We start from the raw sequence: 19,481 nt of genomic DNA, 5'->3' as shown, positions 1-19,481 counted from the left end.
CTGGTTTTACAAGGCGTACACGGTAAAAAATCATTATGCTGTTATTTGTTTAACACTTGTGCACCTTGTGAAAGGAAATAAGTGGCTGAGATGAATATCACATGTGCTATCAATATTATTTTACTTGTTTCTAGTTTTCACGGTGCTCCATGATTGTGAGAGGAATAAAAGAATTGTGGACATCAGTACGAAGCGTGGATTCTTTCGACCAGAGTAGAAACAGTGAAAACGTGTCCCAATCCATCTGGAGGCTTCGGTGTGCAAAGCTCTTCTCATCCTGCAGCAAGCTACAGGTCTCGGTTTGCAAACGCGCTTCCCCTCCTGCAGCAAGCTACAGGCTTCGGTGTGCAAAGCTCTTCTCATCCTGCAGCAAGCTACAGGTCTCGGTTGCTTCTCATCCTGCAGCGAGCTACAGGCTTCAGTGGACACGTTGCTTTGCATTTTGTGACAACCAATCGGGAGCTGCAGATTCAGCGGACACTCCAAGAAGCGGTTTCAGGCTAAAGCGTGAGTCCTCAGGCTATATTGCGCAGTTATTATGCCTCATGAGTTGATGGATAGAACATGAGCTACAAATTTGCTGTAATGGACAAGGAATTAATAGTGTTCAAATTTCGGATTGTGTAAAAACAAACAAACAAACAAAAAAAAAAAGAAAAAAAAAAAAAAAAGAAAAAAAAAAGGACAATCTGTTGAAGTTCTGGAAATTATTGTTGTTTTCTTACCTGTTGCTTGCAAGCTTCATGAAGGCTGAAACTGAAAATTTATTTGCTGTCATACGTAAGAATCTAAGCTAAGGTTCCTTTGTGTTAATTTTAATAATTCTCCGCCTATTACATCCATTCTTGTAATTACCTTAGTTATCTTGTCCTCTTCATAAGATACCCCCTTTAAAGTCTGAAAATGTCTAAAGATGGTCATAGTCACCCTGATGTTATGTCAGAAGTACAAGATGCAGGGGATTTGGAAGAGGAAAAAAGTGTAGTGTCTGAGAAATCTGAGACAAAAGCAAGAAAATCCTCTCGTGAAAGGCGATTAACGCCAAAAATGCAGGAACTGAAAGATCAAGAGTTAACTCAAAAGGAGAAGAGGTTCAAAGCAACATACGAGAAATGGAAAAGCAACGTAAGAGACATTCGCACAAAGTTAAAGCAAGTATGCTCTGAGAGTGACATGTATGATATGATGGATGAGGCTGAGAAGCTTGAGTCTGAATTAAAGGAACAGTATGACAGAATTCGACTCCAAACCTCACCAAGTCAAGAATTTCGAAGAAAGATCGATGCATGCTCAGCCGTGACGGCCGACTTGCTGCAGCTGATGAGAGTACGTCTGACTGAAGATGAAGGTGAGTTTGACACGGTGGCGGAAAGATCAAGGTTACGCATGCTACTTGATAATGAATATCGTTAGCTTCATAGCATAAGTGCCTAAGTCATTGACTTAGTCAAATGACTTAGGCAATTATGCTATGAAGCTAACGATATGCTAGGTCCATATATGGATCCACAGCCTCCAGAGTTACTGCACCCAGCTGTCACAATTCTAACCATCTCTCAGAGTCACCTAGCATTCCAGCTATGAGAGCGGAAGTGGCTGCTCAGCTGGCTGCAAAGAAAGCCGAAATTGATATGGAAGCTGCCATCGAAGCTCAACGTCAGCAGTTGAGAAAACTTGAAAATCAGAGGGACATTGATGTAATTCAGGCAAAGCTAAATGTCTACACTGAAGAAGAGGGAAGGGATGGGACACGCAGTCCTCCATTCAGCAAAGTGAGTGATGCACACCCCTTCGCTCACCACATCCCAGATCAAGAACGGCAGGTTGTGCAAAACGAGACATCATTGGTCCAATCGCTACAAGAGTCATTAGCTCTTACTCGCTTGCCAACTCCAGAACCTTCTGTATTCTCGGGCGATCCTCTGAAGTTTACAGAATGGAGCATAAGCTTCAAAGCCCTCATAGAGAGACGATGCTCTGACCCTGCAGACAGGCTATTCTACCTGCAAAAGTACATAGCAGGTGAGGCAAAATCCTCTCTTGAAGGCAGCTTCTACAGAAAAGATGAAGAAGCCTATCAACAAGCATGGGATAGGTTAAATGCTAGATATGGCCATTCCTTTGTAGTGCAGCGGGCTTTCAGAGATAAGCTAAATGGGTGGCCGAAGATTGGTGGAAAGGAATATCTCAAGTTAAGAGATTTCAGTGATTTCCTCCAAACATGTAGTAATGCCATGCCTCACGTAAAGGGCTTACAGGTTCTTAACGACTGTGAGGAGAATCAGAAAATACTAGTCAAGCTTCCTGATTGGGTGACATCTAGATGGAACCGTTATGTCACAGAGCAGCTAGATCGGGGCAACGACTATCCAAGCTTTCATGAGTTTGCTTCCTTTATCTCTAAGGAGTCACGCATCGCATGCAATCCAGTGTCATCCTTACATGCCTTAAGGCACTCTGCAGAGGCACCAGCAAGAGAGATGAAGCGTTCAAAAGCAAACACGTTTGCCACAAATGTGAAACCCCCGATTCCATCAAGCTCCACCGCCAAATCTGACCCTGGTGAAATCAAGTTGGGAGATGCAGGGAAACCAAAGAAATGGACCACACCAACACAAAATTCCAATAATGGCCAGTGTATTTGCTGTAGTGAGAACCATTCCATACATAAATGCAAGAGGCTTATGGACATGTCTGTAGAGGATAAGAAAAAATGCATACTTGAAAATAAGTTGTGTTTTGCATGTCTAAGAAAGGGTCACAATTCTAAAGACTGTAGGAACAGGGCCATGTGTGGCATATGCAGAAAGAGTCACCCAACGCCATTGCATGAAGATCGTTCTACAGCAGCATCAACACAAGGCGCAGTTGAAGAAAGTACGTTGTCATTATCATGTTGTGTGAGTGGAGGTGAAGGTGGGAGTACATCAATGATAGTCCCAGTGTGGATCTCAACACTTAGTGCTCCGGACACTGAAACCCTAGTGTATGCACTATTGGACACTCAAAGCAGTCACACATTTGTTGATCAGGAGGTGTGCAAAAAGCTACAAGCAACAATGGAACCAGTGAAACTTAAACTTTCCACCATGATGGGGAGAGACTCAGTCGTGAAGAGTCAAAGAGTATGCAAGCTCAAAGTTAGAGGATTTTCCTCTAATGTTTCCATCAGTTTGCCTCCAGCCTACACAAGGGACTTCATTCCCCTTGACCGCACACATATTCCCACTTGCCAGACAGCCAACAAATGGAAACACCTTGTAAGCATGGCCCAGGAGATACCCCCGTTGATGGACTGTGGTGTTGGATTGTTGATTGGATACGACTGCTCCAGAGCGTTAATTCCAAGAAGGGTCGTCACTGGGGGTGACTATGAGCCTTATGCTATTGAGACGGATCTTGGTTGGAGCATTGTGGGAAGCGCACCACAGCGTGTGCAGGCTAAAGATGTGACTGGTTTTTGTCATCGAGTGTCTGTCAGAGAGGTGCCACCCATAACACCATTTGCTGTCATCAAGGCCCTGGAGTCTGATTTTGCAGACACAAAACCTGGTGACAGAAGCATATCTCAAGAAGATATTTGCTTCCTGCAGATCTTGAAAGACAGAATCCAACAAAATAAGGATGGTCACCTGGAGATGCCTCTCCCTTTCAAAGCACGTCCGCATCTCCCAGACAACAAAGGGCTGGCGTTAGTACGGCTGAAGCATCTAAAGAGGAAGCTGGACAGAGATCCCAAATTCAAAATAGACTACGTGAGATTTATGGAAGGTGTCTTCAAGGATGGAGATGCAGAGAAAGTGGAAAACCAAGCAGAGCTGGGGAAAGTCTGGTATATCCCACACCAAGGAGTTTACCACCCCAGAAAACCAGGAAAAATCAGAGTGGTTTTCGACTGCTCTGCAAGGTATGAAGGCACCTCCTTAAACGACCATCTGCTAACAGGACCTGACCTCACAAATAGCCTAACAGCCGTGCTGTGCCGCTTCCGTAAACATCCCATCGCAGTCATGTGTGATGTGGAGAAAATGTTCCACAGGTTTCATGTGAGCGAGGATGATAGAGACTACCTGCGGTTTCTCTGGTGGGAAAATGGAGACACAAACTCTGAACCCAGAGAGTACCGCATGAAGGTTCACCTGTTTGGAGCATCATCATCCCCTGGCTGCGCCAATTATGGCATGAAGCACCTTGCCAGCCAATGTGAGAAAGAGTACCCCTCCGCAGCTAACTTCATCCAGAAACATTTCTATGTCGACGATGGTCTCATAAGTGTAGAGTCGGTGGGTAAGGCAATTGAACTGGTCAAAGAAGCCCAAGCCGTGTGTGCCAAAGGAAAGCTGCACCTTCACAAATTTCTCTCCAACAGCCGAGAGGTCCTTGACTCTGTCGATGTTGCAGAGCGTGCTACGGAGGTAAAGAATGTTGATCTTAATCACGAGGATTTACCAGTTCAAAGAGTGCTAGGTATAAGGTGGAATGTTGAAAATGATAGCTTCTCCTTCAAGGTGTCACTTGAGGAGAAACCAGCAACGCGCCGAGGGATTCTTTCAATTGTGGCCTCCTTGTATGACCCTTTGGGGTTTCTAGCCCCAGTCATTCTTGAAGGGAAAAGAGTGCTGCAGGAGATGTGTCAGAGAGGCACAGGGTGGGATGAGCCACTACCCAAAGGCTTGAAGTTAAGGTGGGAGACTTGGATGAAGGATCTGGAGAACCTGGAAAGAATTGAAATTCAAAGATGCTTCATACCTGACAGCCTTGGCGAGATTCAAAGAGTCGAGCTTCATCATTTCTCTGATGCAAGCAGTCAAGGGTATGGCCAGTGCTCTTACATCAGAGTGGTAAGCAGAGAAAGGGTATGCTGCTCCTTGGTCATGGGCAAGGCGAGGGTTGCACCAACCAAAATAGTTACCATACCGAGACTTGAGTTAACTGCAGCAGTAACCTCGGCATCTGTGAGCAGCATGTTAAGAGAGGAGCTAGAACTCAAGGTTGATGACGAATATTTTTGGACAGACTCAAAGGTCGTGCTTGGTTACATCAATAATGAAGCAAGAAGGTTCCATGTGTTCGTGGCAAACCGCGTGCAGAGAATTCGAGAAACCACCGATGCACGGAAATGGTACTATGTTGACACAGGAGAAAACCCTGCTGATCATGCCTCGAGAGGCCTCAAAGTAGCTGACCTCATCAAGTCAAATTGGTTCTCTGGTCCCAGCTTTCTATGGGAAAGAGAGATAGCCACAAAACAGGCTACTTCAGATTTGCTGGTGGGAGACCCAGAGGTGAGGACTACTCAGGTGTTGAAGGTTGATGTAGCAAGGCAGTTTGACATCCAGAAGCATCTGCTGCGGTTCTCAAGATGGACTACAGCTGTCAACGTCATTGCTCGTATCCAGCGGCTGGCAAAGAGGATCAGGACCGCTGAGCCTTTAAGCGTGGAAGAGAGAAAGCAAGCTGCACAGACTCTCGTCAAGCTTGCACAACAAGATGCCTTTCAAGAGGAGTTAAACACACTCAGCCAGAAACTAGGAAGGCTGCCTTGCAACCACCAACTCTTTCAGCTTGACCCATTTCTCCAAGATGGCATAATGAGAGTAGGAGGAAGACTGAGGAAGGCATCTGTGCCTCTTGAGTTAAGACACCCAGTGATCCTTCCTAAAGATGGTGCTGTTACAAACCTCATCATTGCACACCATCATACCAAGATACAACACCAAGGCAGAGGACAAACCCTCAATGCCCTGAGAGCCAATGGTTACTGGATCACTGGTGGAAGTAAGGCTGTAGCCCAATACATCAGGCAGTGCGTACAGTGCAGGAGAGCCCGCGCGCCACCAGAGGAGCAACGGATGGCAGATCTACCTAGTGACCGTGTTGATCCCACACCACCATTCACTTATTGTGGTATGGACTGCTTTGGTCCTTTTCACACCAAACAAGGTCGCAAAGATCAAAAACGGTACGGCCTCCTCTTCACATGTTTTTGCTCAAGGGCAGTGCATATAGAGATGTTGGAGGATTTGACGACTGACGCATTCATCAATGCCTTGCGCTGCTTCATTGCCCTTCGTGGAGCTGTTAGGCACATTAGGTCCGATCAGGGAACTAACTTTATGGGGGCAAGAAACGAGATGGCAAAGGCTCTGAAAGAACTTGATAAGGAAAGAGTGACTGCATACCTAGCAGAAAATCAGTGCGACTTCCAGATGAATACGCCCCACTCTAGTCATGCTGGAGGCGCATGGGAGCGTCAAATCCGGACAGTGAGAAGCGTACTGAGCACAGTCCTTGCCTGCAGTGTGGGAAGGTTGGATGATGCTTCATTGAGGACATTCCTTTATGAAGCTATGTGCATCGTGAATAACCGCCCACTCACTGTTGATAACATCAATGACCCCAAAAGCTTGGAGCCACTCACACCGAACCACTTGATCACCATGAAATCCTCAGTCCCACTTCCACCTCCAGGTAAATTCGTCAAGGAGGACCTGTATGCTAAGAAACGGTGGAGAAGGGTACAGTATTTGACTGAGCAATTTTGGCACAGATGGAGAAAGGAATACCTGGCCAATATTGCTCTGAGACAGCGATGGCATACACCAAGACGTAATGTGGAGGTGGGTGACATTGTGATTCTCAAAGAGGAAGATGTTCCTCGCAATGAATGGAAACTTGCTAGGGTTGTGGAAGCACATGAGGATGATGATGGACTTGTACGGAAGGTGACAATCCAGACTGGTGATCGGAAGTTAGGAAAGGGAGGCGAACGCCTCGTCCAACCCTCAATCATTCAGAGACCCATTCAGAAATTAGTGGTCCTGGTGAAAAACAGCTAAATGGGAAAAATGTCATTCATTGATTAGATTTCCCTTCTAAAATAGAAGTTGTCATTATGCTGTACTTCATGCACATGTTATGGAGATGTAAAATCTACTGTTCATATTGTTGAATTCATTTGTTGAGAAAAGAATATTGTTTATGTCAATGCAAGAATGTTTAAAACAACAACATGGTGCTTGGGAATTACCATTGATATAATGAGAAATGCAAGTGTATTTACGTTCTCAATTGTAATAATCAAAGGTAATTGGTGGGAGTGTAGCTGACGCTGAAATGTTTGTGTGGGTTGCCATGACAACACCAAAGTGAATCTGAGATCGTTATTGTTTTCTATTTGTTTTCTTTATTTGCTTCTCATGCTTGTGTACATTTGCAGTAGGAAAGGTAATCTATGAATCCAGTGATATATCCTGCTTATAAGAAATGTTTCTGTTAAAATATTATTGTGAAGTAGTCACTTCCTGTGAGTTGCGGGAACCGGAAGTTGTGCGCGGGAGAGACAAGACAGAACGGTAACACGGCGGACTTTTCGGAATATACAACTTTTCTACTGCTGGTTTTACAAGGCGTACACGGTAAAAAATCATTATGCTGTTATTTGTTTAACACTTGTGCACCTTGTGAAAGGAAATAAGTGGCTGAGATGAATATCATATGTGCTATCAATATTATTTTACTTGTTTCTAGTTTTCACGGTGCTCCATGATTGTGAGAGGAATAAAAGAATTGTGGACATCAGTACGAAGCGTGGATTCTTTCGACCAGAGTAGAAACACACTGGGTAATTACCGTATTTTCACAACCATAAGGCGCATTTAAAAGTCTTAGATTTTCTTCAAAAAGTACGGCGCGCCCTATAGCGCAGTGCGCCCTGTGTGTTGTAATGAGGACGTAGTAGAGAACACCATGAGAACGCTAAAGGGTGAAGTGTGTGCGTTGACTTTATCGCACATACCTGTATAAAAGAACAGGTATGTGCGTTATGCAGGACATCGTTGTTTTAACAACCCTGAAAATGGCAAAGAGACACGCTTACGAAGCACAGTTTAAACTGAAGGCCATCAGCTACGCGGAGGAACATGGAAATCGAGCAGCGGCGAGAGAATTTAAGATTAACGAATCGATGGTTCGCAAATGGAGGAAGCTAGAAAACAAGCTCCGGCAGGTCAAGAAAACGTAGCTGAGTTTCCGCGGACATAAGGCGAGGTGGCCCGAGTTGGAGGAAAGACTCGAGCGGTGGATCATCGAGCAAAGAACGAGCGGGAAAAGCGTTTCGACGGTCACCATTCGGCTAAAAGCAGTTTCACTTTCACTTTTTATGAAACGGTGCCATTTTTCCATCCGGACCAGGACTACGGTAGTGCAGCAACTTCCAGCGGATTATAAGGAAAAGCTGGCCATCTTCCGCTCCTACTGCAGCAAACACATCGGCGACAAACACATCCAGCGATGGATGATCGATGGAGACCACAGTTTCACCAAGAGTGGAAACCAGCGCCCGGCGAGTTACGCCACAATTTGCCAATGGATTGTAGATGCTTGGGCTAACATGTCTGCTGGCACTGTTGTTCGAGCTTTCGCAAAAGCCGGCATCATTTCTGAGGAGCCGCACGGCACGGAAAGTGACTCTGACAGTGAAGAAAGTGAACCTGGAATGTTTGATGGAGATTTAGCGCAGCTGTTCAATTCAGACACAGAGGATGAGGACTTCGATGGGTTTGATTGATGATAAAAATGTGAGTACCAAACTTTGTTTTGCTCCTGCTTTATTTTTAAATACGCACACTTGTATGCTTGTGTGTTGTTGATGATGACGATTACTGGTAATAAAAATGTGAGTACCAAACTCAGGTTTGCTCCCACTTTATTTTTAAATACGCATACGGTACTTGTATGCGCCCTATGATCCAGTGCGCCTTATGTGTGTGTTAAATACAGTAATGGCACACATAACTGAGACTGCGCCTTTTAGCACAGTGCGTCTTGAAAATACGGTATGCACGGCTTTATAGCTGGTCATTAACAATAATAAATCCACTTAGTTGCTTAAATACCATTACAACAATATTAGCTATCTGTATTCAGATGTTCCTGTGACCTAAACTCTCATTACTGTGTAGACTGGAAACTGCATTCAAAGTATGTATGGCAACCAAATGAAAGATTTAATGATCTTTTATCAGGAGTGTTAGCATTTTAACTCCATCTGCATCAGGACTAAAGTGGAGCCCTGACTCCTCACTCTTCTTGACTTAGGATGTTGGCTAATGGAAGTAATACTACCATATCCCTCTACTGCATGACTTTTTAATTTTTGGGGGAAAAAATATTTCTCCCTATTTTGGGGGAGCTTTAGGGTTCCTAATAATATATCAATCATAAAATTTGACCCCCCCCAAACAGATATTGGTTTGTTGCTTCAAGGCAACACTGTGCGATAACGGTAGTAAAATGCCAAGTTATTCTATAATAAGTTGTATTAGTACAACAAGAATGAACAAATAAATAAACAACAAATAAACAATGTAAACATTTCACAGAACAATAAAACACCAAAATGCATCCAACATTTGACCCTAACCACGCACACGCACATGCACACCTTGTGTTTCCATCACTTTTGGGGACATTACATTAACTTACATACATTTCCTGGAGACTTACCCATCACAAGTCCCTGCCTGAACCTTACCCTAACCCTAGCCTAAAATTGAATGATTTAACCTGCAATTTGTCCCCATAAAGTAGGCGAGACCTCACAATGTGAGTGTGTACACAAATTTGTGTCCCCACAACAATAAGTAATACACGCACACGCACACACACACACACGCACACACGCACACACACACACACACGCACACACAGCAAAATTGGTATGGCCCGGATCAGGCTCACACAATGTGCTTACACATGGCCCACATACCACAAAGAATGACGGCCCTTTGGTGGCCCAGACCTGGTTTGCCAGAGGTGGCCCACACATGGGCCAGCACAAGACCAGTTTCAGACACACTGGTGGCCCTGTGCTGGCCCATGTTTGGATTAACTCTGGCAAACCTGATCTGGGACACCAAAGGGCCGTCATTCATTGCGGTATGTGGGCCATCTGTAGGGGATGTGCAGCCACGGGCCAGTTGTAGACAAACTGCTGGCCATGTGCTGGCCCAGAACAGTTTCAGCTCTGGCCCCAGATGTCAGCCTAATGTGTAACATGCCACATTCACCCACTTTAGCTTAACTGAGTGCTTCCTAACTACATTCATACACATTCACATTCTTGACATGCAGACTGGAGGAGCCAGGGATCAAACCACTAACCTTCCGATCAGTTTGTAACCTGCTCTAGCACCTGAGATATGGCATGCCATCGCATAAACGGTGGCGTCATTGCCAGACCTAGCACACATCTGGTTGACATACACTCTGCCAAAACACCAGTCAGTCAGAAGTGCCAGCTTGATGCCAGATCTGGGCCAGACCTGTTTTCTGTAGGCCTGGGCCACATAAACCAAGCCACAATCAAGCCATTTATGGCAAGCCATCACATAGACAGTGCCATCTATGCCAGGCCTGGCCCATATCTGGATGACATACGTCTTATCATGCCAGAAGTCAGCCAGCAGTGCCGACTTGATACCAGATCCTGGCCAGACCTGCTTGCTATGTGGGCACTAACACAGACACAGTTACTTTACCAACTGACCCCTGAGCTCCTAAGTGTCCTTCAAACCTCATTCAAGGATCCACTCCTCTACTTCACTGTCACTTCCTGAAAGCTCACTTTCTGAGGACAGAAAGTGCACATTCCCTTGGTTTCCTTCCATTAAAGGTATTTACATCCATGTCCTGTAATTATGAGCAGATTGTAAAGTAAAAAACATTGACTATGATCATATAAATGCACACAAACACATCTCTACACACATGCTAATGCATTATATTGCCTGAAAGAAACTGGGCTATCTACGCAGTGTTGCCTTGAGGCAATGAATGAAAATGAAAATTAACAGTTTTACTGCATAAATAAATTTGCTGCTAATATGCTTCTTAACGTATTCATGCACATACAAGTATTTTTAATATACATTTATTTTACTATAAACATGTAAAAGAGTGATCTTTATCTTGCCTCCTAATGGAAATGTCTCTCATGTAGTGTAGCTTGTGGAAAGGGGTCCACTACGGTGGCCCTGAAGTGCAAATCACACCAACAAATTGCTAAACACAACAACAAAATTGAGAGGCCCTGAAGTGCAAATCACACCAACAAATTGCTAAACACAACAACAAAATTGAGAAACACAAAAACAAATGGAGAATCACAAAACAAAATTGAGAAGCACAAAAACAAAATTGAGAAGCACAAAAACAAATGGAGAATCACAAAATCAAATTAAGAAGCACAAAAACAAAATTGTCCAAAGACATGCAGCTTGAGGGGATAGGTTAATTGGAAAATCCAAATTGCCATTGTGTGAATGTGCGAGTGAATGTGAGTGCGAATGGTTGTCTGTCCCTGTGTGTTGGCCCTGCGACAGACTGGCGACCTGTCCAGGGTGTACCCCGCCTCTCGCCCTATGACAGCTGGGAATAGGCTCCAGCGCCCCCCGCGACCCTGAAAAGGATAAGCGGAAGCGAATGGATGGATGGATGGATGGAAAAACAAAATTGAGAATCACAAAAACAAAATTGAGAAGCACAAATACAAATTAAAAATCACAAAAACAAAATTGAGAATCACAAAAACAAAATTGAGAAGCACAAAAACAAAATTGAGAATCACAAAATCAAATCAAGAAGCACAAAAACAAAAGAAGAATCACAAAAACAAATTGAGAAGCACAATTACATTAAGAAAACCGGAAAGGGTAGGTACCAGTCGGCAACAGGAGACATCACTGATTTTTGAATCACTGAATATTGTGTATGTTGGAAAAGTGACAGAAATGCTGGACACTATTTGTAAATGGTTTTATTAAAGAAAATTTTTAATGTTTCCTTTTGGTTAAATGTTAATATTTAAATCCATGCCAGTTGCTGTATATTATGAACAATATTATATTCAATTTAGCAAGAGGGAAAGGAAACACTACTAACATTAAAAAATGAAGGAAAAACAGAAGGGCTGGAGCACTCAAGTAAGTCCAAAGGTTTTATTAGGTGCAAAAAAAAGGAAAGAAACTAACGTTTCGACACAGTGTGTGTCTTCGTCAGAGTAACTCTGACAAATGTCATTACAAACTGAAGTTCAGTTGGTATCTAAAACCCAGCTATGTCCTTCAGGGCCAAATACAGTTCTGTGGCTGATTCCCAGTCTTGTGGCTGCTGCAGTGTGTTTTGTTGTACAGCCTGTTGTAAATATTCCTAAATGTTTGGATCACCACACAATCCAACCAGTAGCCCCTCCTCGGGAAACACATCCAGTTCCCTCTCCTCAACAGCAAATCCACAGTCTCTTGAACCATATCTGCAAAATGAAAATAGAACAGTGAAGGATTTTTGCTGACAATATGGAACTATATAAATCAACGCATGCAGTGACATGTTATAAACTGCTCTATCATACTTATGTGTAAAATTATGAATATATATTAACCAACTTAAGCAATAACAACACCTTGCATTTAGTTTGATGCAAAAGGTTAATTCATTTTCAAGGTTAATTCAGGCAAGAGAGAGTTCGTTTGGAATCCCCCCTGGACACGATGCAAGTCTGCTTGGCCGGATCCTGTGTTTGTTCCAGAGGTCTATGCATTCATCCAGGCCTTTCTGTAGAACCCCTCTGAAGCAGAATCTCAGCAAGCATTGGTGTTCGTGGCTTCCATTTAAGTTTCCAGAGTCTCTTAAGTCTCCAAACAAGTCCATCCAAAACTGAGACCTGGGTATATAATTAATATTTAAGAATCAATTTAGCTTTGTTCTTGGTCATTTTATAGGGTTTGTTACATTTTGGTCCCATTTAAAACATGCCACAAATGGATGTCAAACAAAGTAATGCATATTAGTTTTCCATAAATATTGAAGCGACCCTGCAGTAATGTTCTTGTTAAAAATGCTGTATTCTTTTCACTCTGTTCTGTGTGTTGATTGTGAGGAGTGGAGAGTTTGGTCTGAGTTTTTCAATTTGTATTGGCGTCGTTAAATCTAGGCAAGCATACTCATTTCGGCACAACAGCTGACGGTGACCATTTTGAGTTCCTGCAATAAAGTGATGGCTGTTAATGTCTATCTCATCCAACTTTTCAACACGTCCAGCAGGACGCTACTCTATTTTCTTAAATGCATGTAAAAAAAACCAAAAACGATCTGATCAGCTTTCACTGTAGCTTACACCTACCAGACACAAATGTACCCACCTTCCTCTTCTGAAATAAGACCACCATGACTCTATGCGCTGATTCCCAGTAGATGATCCGTAACTGTGGCTTGACGATCCAGCATAATAGTCCGTGTGCGCGTGACGGAGGGTACACTGTATTGCTGCCATAGTCCCATTCTCAGTCCCGAAGTATGTTCGTAATCTCATTGGTATCACACCAAGACTCTTTACACAGTTTATATAATTGTGAGCTATAACAGCCGGGTTGTTGTTTGTTGCTCCACACGCAAGCCACATCAGTCTTGTTAAGATATTCATTGTGTGTACTCATGTTGTACAGTGTTTAACTGCATTATGGTTTCTGTGGTGTAACAGAGACAGTATTGATTATGAAATCTACATTGATCAGCCAGAAGGTTATGAAGAGGGAGAAGGGCTAGTCTGTAGATTACAAAAATCCTTGTATGGGTTAAAAGAATGTGGTGGTATCTGGAATAGGATCTTGCATGAATACCTAACAGCGAACAGTTTCAGGCAAAACCCAGCAGACCACTGTGTTTATACCAAAGAGACAAAAGATGGTAAGGTGATTATGATCATCTGGGTGGACGACCTGATAATTGCTGCTGGCAATGAAAAGGTAATGAAGGATGCGAAAGAAATGCTTTCAGTCAAATTTAAGATGAAAGACTTGGGCAGACTTAAGCATTTTCTGGGTATTGATTTCACTCAGTCTGATGGATGTGTAACAATGTCACAAGAAACCTATGTCAACAAGATACTGATGAGGTCTAACATGCAGAACTGTAAACCCAGAGGAACTCCCTGTGATCAGAAGTTGTGTTACACAGAAGGTGCTACTAAGATAAGAGATGTGAGGATGTATAGAGAGGCTGTAGGCAGTCTTATATACCTTGCATCAGGTACCCGTCCTGACCTGAGTTTTGTGGTAAGCAAGTGTGGCGTGAATAAGACACGGCGGGACCACGGAGCAACGTTCAGAGTCATCTTTATTTACATCTCACCACACCACAACACCCCCAAACCCCTCAGTCCCCGTGTTTTTAACTAGGCGGGCGTGATTAAGGATGCCGTGCAGGTGCGTCCGCCCTCCCTGCACGGCACCGCAGACCACGCCCCACCACATACCCCCATCGCCCGATTGAGGCCGGGGAGCCATCCGGCCGAACCTACTCCCCCACCGCCAGTGGGAGAGGGAATCAGCCCGGACAGCTGGCACCCCCAGGCCCCGGCCAAGCGACGGGGAGGTGCGAGTTCAGGCGGCCGCCCGCGAATCCAGCGGCGCAGGCAAAGCTGGTTCGGAAGTCGGACACGTGACAGGTGCACCCGGCGCGGCCGGCACAAGCGTGAGCCCCAGCTCACAGGTGGCGGGGCAGAGGTGTGGCGTGTACAGGCCTCTGGTGGTGGTGAGGCCGGTCTGGCGAGCACGGCGATCTCAAGCGTGGCGCCCGCCTCGCTCGCCAGTTCCACTCGAGCAAGCTCCCCTGGCACTGGGACCTCCAGCTCCTTGCGCGGCCCCTCCGTCACCGCTGTCGCTCCCTGCTGGAGCAGCCCATAGCGCGACTCCTCCGTCACTACTGCTCCCTCCGCCGCCACTCCCGGCTCGAGCAGCCCCTCGTGCAGCTCCTCTTTCTCCAACCGGCGCAGACCCTCGCGCACCTCGTCTGCCGCCTCCGGTTGGAGCGGCTCATCCACCACTCCCGGCAGGAGCAGCCCTTCACCTGGCTGTTCCCCCTCCTCCGGCAGGCGCAGATCCCCGCGCGCCTCGTCTGCCACCTCCGGCTGCTGAGGTGCCTCACGCGGCTCCTCCACCGCTTCACTGTCCTCGGGACACACCTGTGGGGGTGGCGCCCAGGCCCAGAGCAGCGCCGCCAGCTCCCCAATCCTTTCCAGGTGCCGCTCGGACTGGTCCTGCAGCTCTTCCTGCTGGCGACGCACCTCCGCCGCCTGCTCCCGCTGGGCGGCCGCCATTTCGGCCACCCTCTGGGCCAGCTCCTCCATTCCCTGGCTCCGATATGGACCCGCCGTGCTGCCTCCTGGGTTTCGGCACCAATGTGGCGTGAATAAGACACGGCGGGACCACGGAGCAACGTTCAGAGTCATCTTTATTTACATCTCACCACACCACAACACCCCCAAACCCCTCAGTCCCCGTGTTTTTAACTAGGCGGGCGTGATTAAGGATGCCGTGCAGGTGCGTCCGCCCTCCCTGCACGGCACCGCAGACCACGCCCCACCACAGCAAGTTTTCGCAACATTTCCATGAGCCTACAGAAGAACAGTGGGGAACTGTGAAACATGTGTTGAGATATCTCAAAGGGTCCAAAGATAAGAAGTTGTGTTTTAGAAGAGAAACAGATGAAAATTTGGGTCTAGTGGCCTACAGTGATGCTGACTGGGCAGGTGACACTGCCGACAGACGCAGCACTACTGGTTACTGTGTACGTCTATGTAACAACAGTTCTTTAGTTTCATGGAAGACCAAGAAACAGCCCACTGTGGCGCTCTCTACCTGTGAAGCAGAGTATATGGCTCTGGCTTCCACAATGCAAGAGTGTATATATTTAGAACAGCTTTTGAAAGGTATCGATGACTACAGCTACACTCAAACAATAGTGTACGAGGACAACCAGGGAACAATTGCCCTGGCTAAAAACCCTGTGAGCCGACAGAGGTGCAAACATGTGGACATTAAATATCATTTTGTAAGGTCCATTGTAAATGAAGAGAAAATGTGTCTTATATTGCACCACTGAAGAAATGGTTGCAGATGTTATGACCAAACCTGTTTCCAAGCTAAAACTTGCTAAGTTTGCTAACGTTATGTTTGGTGCTTAAAAGAAAAAAGGAGAGAAAAAGAAAAAAGGAAGTGTGGTAGAGATTGTACAACTGTTTATAGTTTATTGTACAACTTTTCTTTGATTCCAGCAACCTGAGTACAAGAGGGGGTGTTAAGATATTCATTGTGTGTACTCATGTTGTACAGTGTTTAACTGCATTATGGTTACTGTGGTTTAACAGAGACAGTATTTTAGTTGCCACCACAAGGAGGCACTGTTTCATTGTAAGAGCACGGATGCTGCGTCATCACGCCCCTAAGAAAAAAAAAAAAGTATACCACAACGAAAATGGCACCCATGAGAAAAGTTTTGCCACATGTTGATGAGGAATAAAGTTCCCAAAATATTAAGGACATTTTTGCCTCCGTCATTTTCCTTCGAGTTGATCGCTGTCGGTGCTGCAATACTCAACATGTCTTCTTGAAAAGCCATCTATACATCCTGACAGGGCCAAGCCAAAGGGTTTCAGTTTATCATAGCCATCTACATGCCATATCTAATTGGGCCCCATGGAGTGATACGTGCGTCTTGTGAACCTCCTTCGAGTTCTCAAAGCGATTCCTTGAGGATTTAGTTGTCTCAACAGCCTCATAACTACATCACGCTTGACACGCAGCTTGTGTTTTTGTTTGAGAACTTGCCACATGATCCGATATCCAAACAATTGTCCTGGTCCTCGAAGCTCGGCCAAAATGGCACGCCTCACCTCAGGAAGTGGAGAATAGTTGCCTCGTCTGTACAGTCCAGATTCTTTTAATTGCGTTTTCAGTGTACGCATACTAATTGAAATGTCATGATTACACTTGAGCATATCCAGTATCACCTCATATGTATGTCCTGAATCAAAATATTCTCGAATAGCAACAGCTATGTTTGGGTCACCGCTAATGTTCATGTTTGAAAAAATGCGCTACAGGCAGAGTAACTTCCGGTTCCAAAGATGAACAGCGCGGACGTCCAATCAGTGATGTCTCCTGTTGCCGACTGGTACCTACCCTTTCCGGTTTTCTTAATGTAATTGTGCTTCTCAATTTGTTTTTGTGATTCTTCTTTTGTTTTTGTGCTTCTTCTTTTGTTTTTGTGCTTCTTAATTTGATTTTGTGATTCTCAGTTTTGTTTTTGTGCTTCTCAATTTTGTTTTTGTGCTTCTCAATTTTGTTTTTGTGCTTCTCAATTTTGTTGTTGTGTTTAGCAATTTGTTGGTGTGATTTGCACTTCAGGGCCACCGTAGTCCTCCCCCCCCAAATGAAAGTCACACCACCTTCAACTCATCATTTTATTGGAAAGAGATGTGCCTGGTAGCATTATTTAAAAAAAAAAAAAAAAAAAAGGTGTTTTTTTTTTTTTGAAGGGCCAGTGTGAGGCATGAAAATGTGGTTTGTTGCCTCAGGGCAACGCTATGCAGTAGAGGGATACACACACACACACACACACACACACACACACACACACACACACACTCTGAATATTGTGTTGACATTCATGGTCAAGAATGAATTTCCAAAAAAATAGCGTTGTTAATATCTAAAAGAAATTTGTGTCAGGGCTCTGTCTGCAGGCGGATGGAGAGGAGGATCCAAATGCGAGACTCTGAGACTCTGGAATTGAATTGAGACTGAGAACCTTAGCTTTATTGCTGGCGACAAACGAAAACGTGAACAGAACAATGACACCGAGAACTGAACACACAGGCATAATTCTGAGGGTACGACGCGACACCGAGCATGGGAAAACACAGGGCTAATATACACAGGGTAGTAATGAGGAAATGGGCCACAGAAGGGAGACACAGCTGGGGGAGATCAGGGCTAACGAGACGGGGGAGCTAAGCTGCACACACTAACAAAAGACAAAGACTTTCACAACAAGACAGGAAGTACTAAACCAGATGCAGACATGACGCTGAGAGACAGACTAGACACTGAACAGAAACTGCAATACACATGAGAACCCAAAACCTAAGAACTGATCCCTCACCAAGAATAACAGAAACAGATCCATAATGATAATAATAAACAGAGCACCAGAACATCAGAAAACAATCCATAATGCAAAAATAAACCAAAACATAATAAACTCAAAATACTGGGTCCAACGGACCCAGAACCGTGACATCTTGTATTATCAAGATTTTTTGGGTTTTGAGGTTTTATGTACTCCACCTCAGCTTTGATTGGTCAAGCACTTTAATTCTTGAGAAAACGCATCTAACATGAAATGAAATATTTGTCAGTCGTGTGTGTTGTTAATAATAAAGTAATAAGCTAACTGTTTTTTTCTGAATAGATGGACAAAAACTGAAATGTTGTCTTCAGAACTTTCTGCCAGAAAGATTTTCTAAGATGTAGTTACAGACAAAGGAATCTATTCAAATCAAACCAGGCTATATATATTATAAAGTGTTATCATTAAGTTGAACTTGCTAAACTTTAACTAGATTAAGGTTAATGGGTAGCTAAGTAAAAGTTTTAATGACCACTAAATGATCATCATGTGGCTTTTGATTCTAATAATAGTGACATTCTGACATTGTAAATTTAATAGAAATCTGCTGTATCTAATGGAACATTCAAGAAGATACAGTTTAAGTCAACTCGGGCTTTGAGTCAGTAGTTCATTTGTGTCTCATTCAGACCTTAAGCTAATAGCCTCGAGGCTGAGCAGTTACCTTATTTTCTCAAGTATCAGAAAAGAGAGGCTTTCTATAAAGCCAAGCAGTGACAGCTCTGTACGCGATAGGACACTGCTTCCAGTAAGCCTTTGCTCATTACACGATTCAATTCTTATGGGTATTTTTTGTGTAATTAGGAACTCTGTGGCTTAATCATTAAAGCAGTTAATTCTTAAAAATAACCTCCATGTTACTTAGTTTTTAATGAAGTTAACTTGTCATGTTGCTAATGTGTTTCTCAGGTTGGACGGGTCCAAGGAGCAGGTCAAGGCAGACTTGATTGTGGGGTGTGATGGGGCTTTCTCTGCCGTACGTAAGCAGTTCCTTCGGCGTAGCTGCTTCGACTATAGCCAGACCTACATCCCTCATGGCTACATGGAGCTCACCATGCTACCCATTAATGGAGAGGTCAGCACGCTTCTAGTATTTGGCTCAGCAAAATTCATCTGCAGTGGTAGTTATCTTTCTGCTCATTTAATTTCTGCTGGCTGTCTTCATTATCCCCAGTTTGCTATGAAGCCTAATTATCTACACATCTGGCCACGAAACACATTTATGATGATCGCCCTGCCCAACTTGGTAAGTGTGAACTGATTTCTAAACTATATCAGTGAAATTAAGCAATTCAAGATTTGTTTATTTGTAAAGTTACTACTGCATATTATGTGGCAAGCTAAAGGAAACAAACACTAGCACATTTCAGAGCTTGACTGACCTCTGGGATGTCCTCATGGAGTTAATTAGGCTCACTTCATAACTATGAAGTGAGGCTTACTCATCAGAA

At 44.3% G+C, this 19,481-nt stretch overlaps 1 protein-coding gene across 1 annotated transcript in view; it reads left to right on the top strand.

Annotated features, from left to right (window-relative positions):
- Positions 1-19,481, top strand: part of kmo (kynurenine 3-monooxygenase) — a 36,369-nt gene that overhangs the window by 7,128 nt on the left and 9,760 nt on the right. The window contains exons 7-8 of the mRNA XM_085368899.1: positions 18,940-19,105; positions 19,205-19,276. Coding sequence (XP_085225025.1) covers positions 18,940-19,105; positions 19,205-19,276 — 238 coding nt within the window. The remainder of the gene's footprint in view (positions 1-18,939; positions 19,106-19,204; positions 19,277-19,481) is intronic.

The sequence above is a fragment of the Diplotaxodon limnothrissa genome, linkage group LG13 (assembly GCF_057381915.1).
Source record: "Diplotaxodon limnothrissa isolate DT_005_m linkage group LG13, D_limnothrissa_male_GT1.1, whole genome shotgun sequence".
Taxonomy (NCBI): domain Eukaryota; kingdom Metazoa; phylum Chordata; class Actinopteri; order Cichliformes; family Cichlidae; genus Diplotaxodon; species Diplotaxodon limnothrissa.
This window is presented reverse-complemented; position numbering and strand designations above follow the sequence as displayed.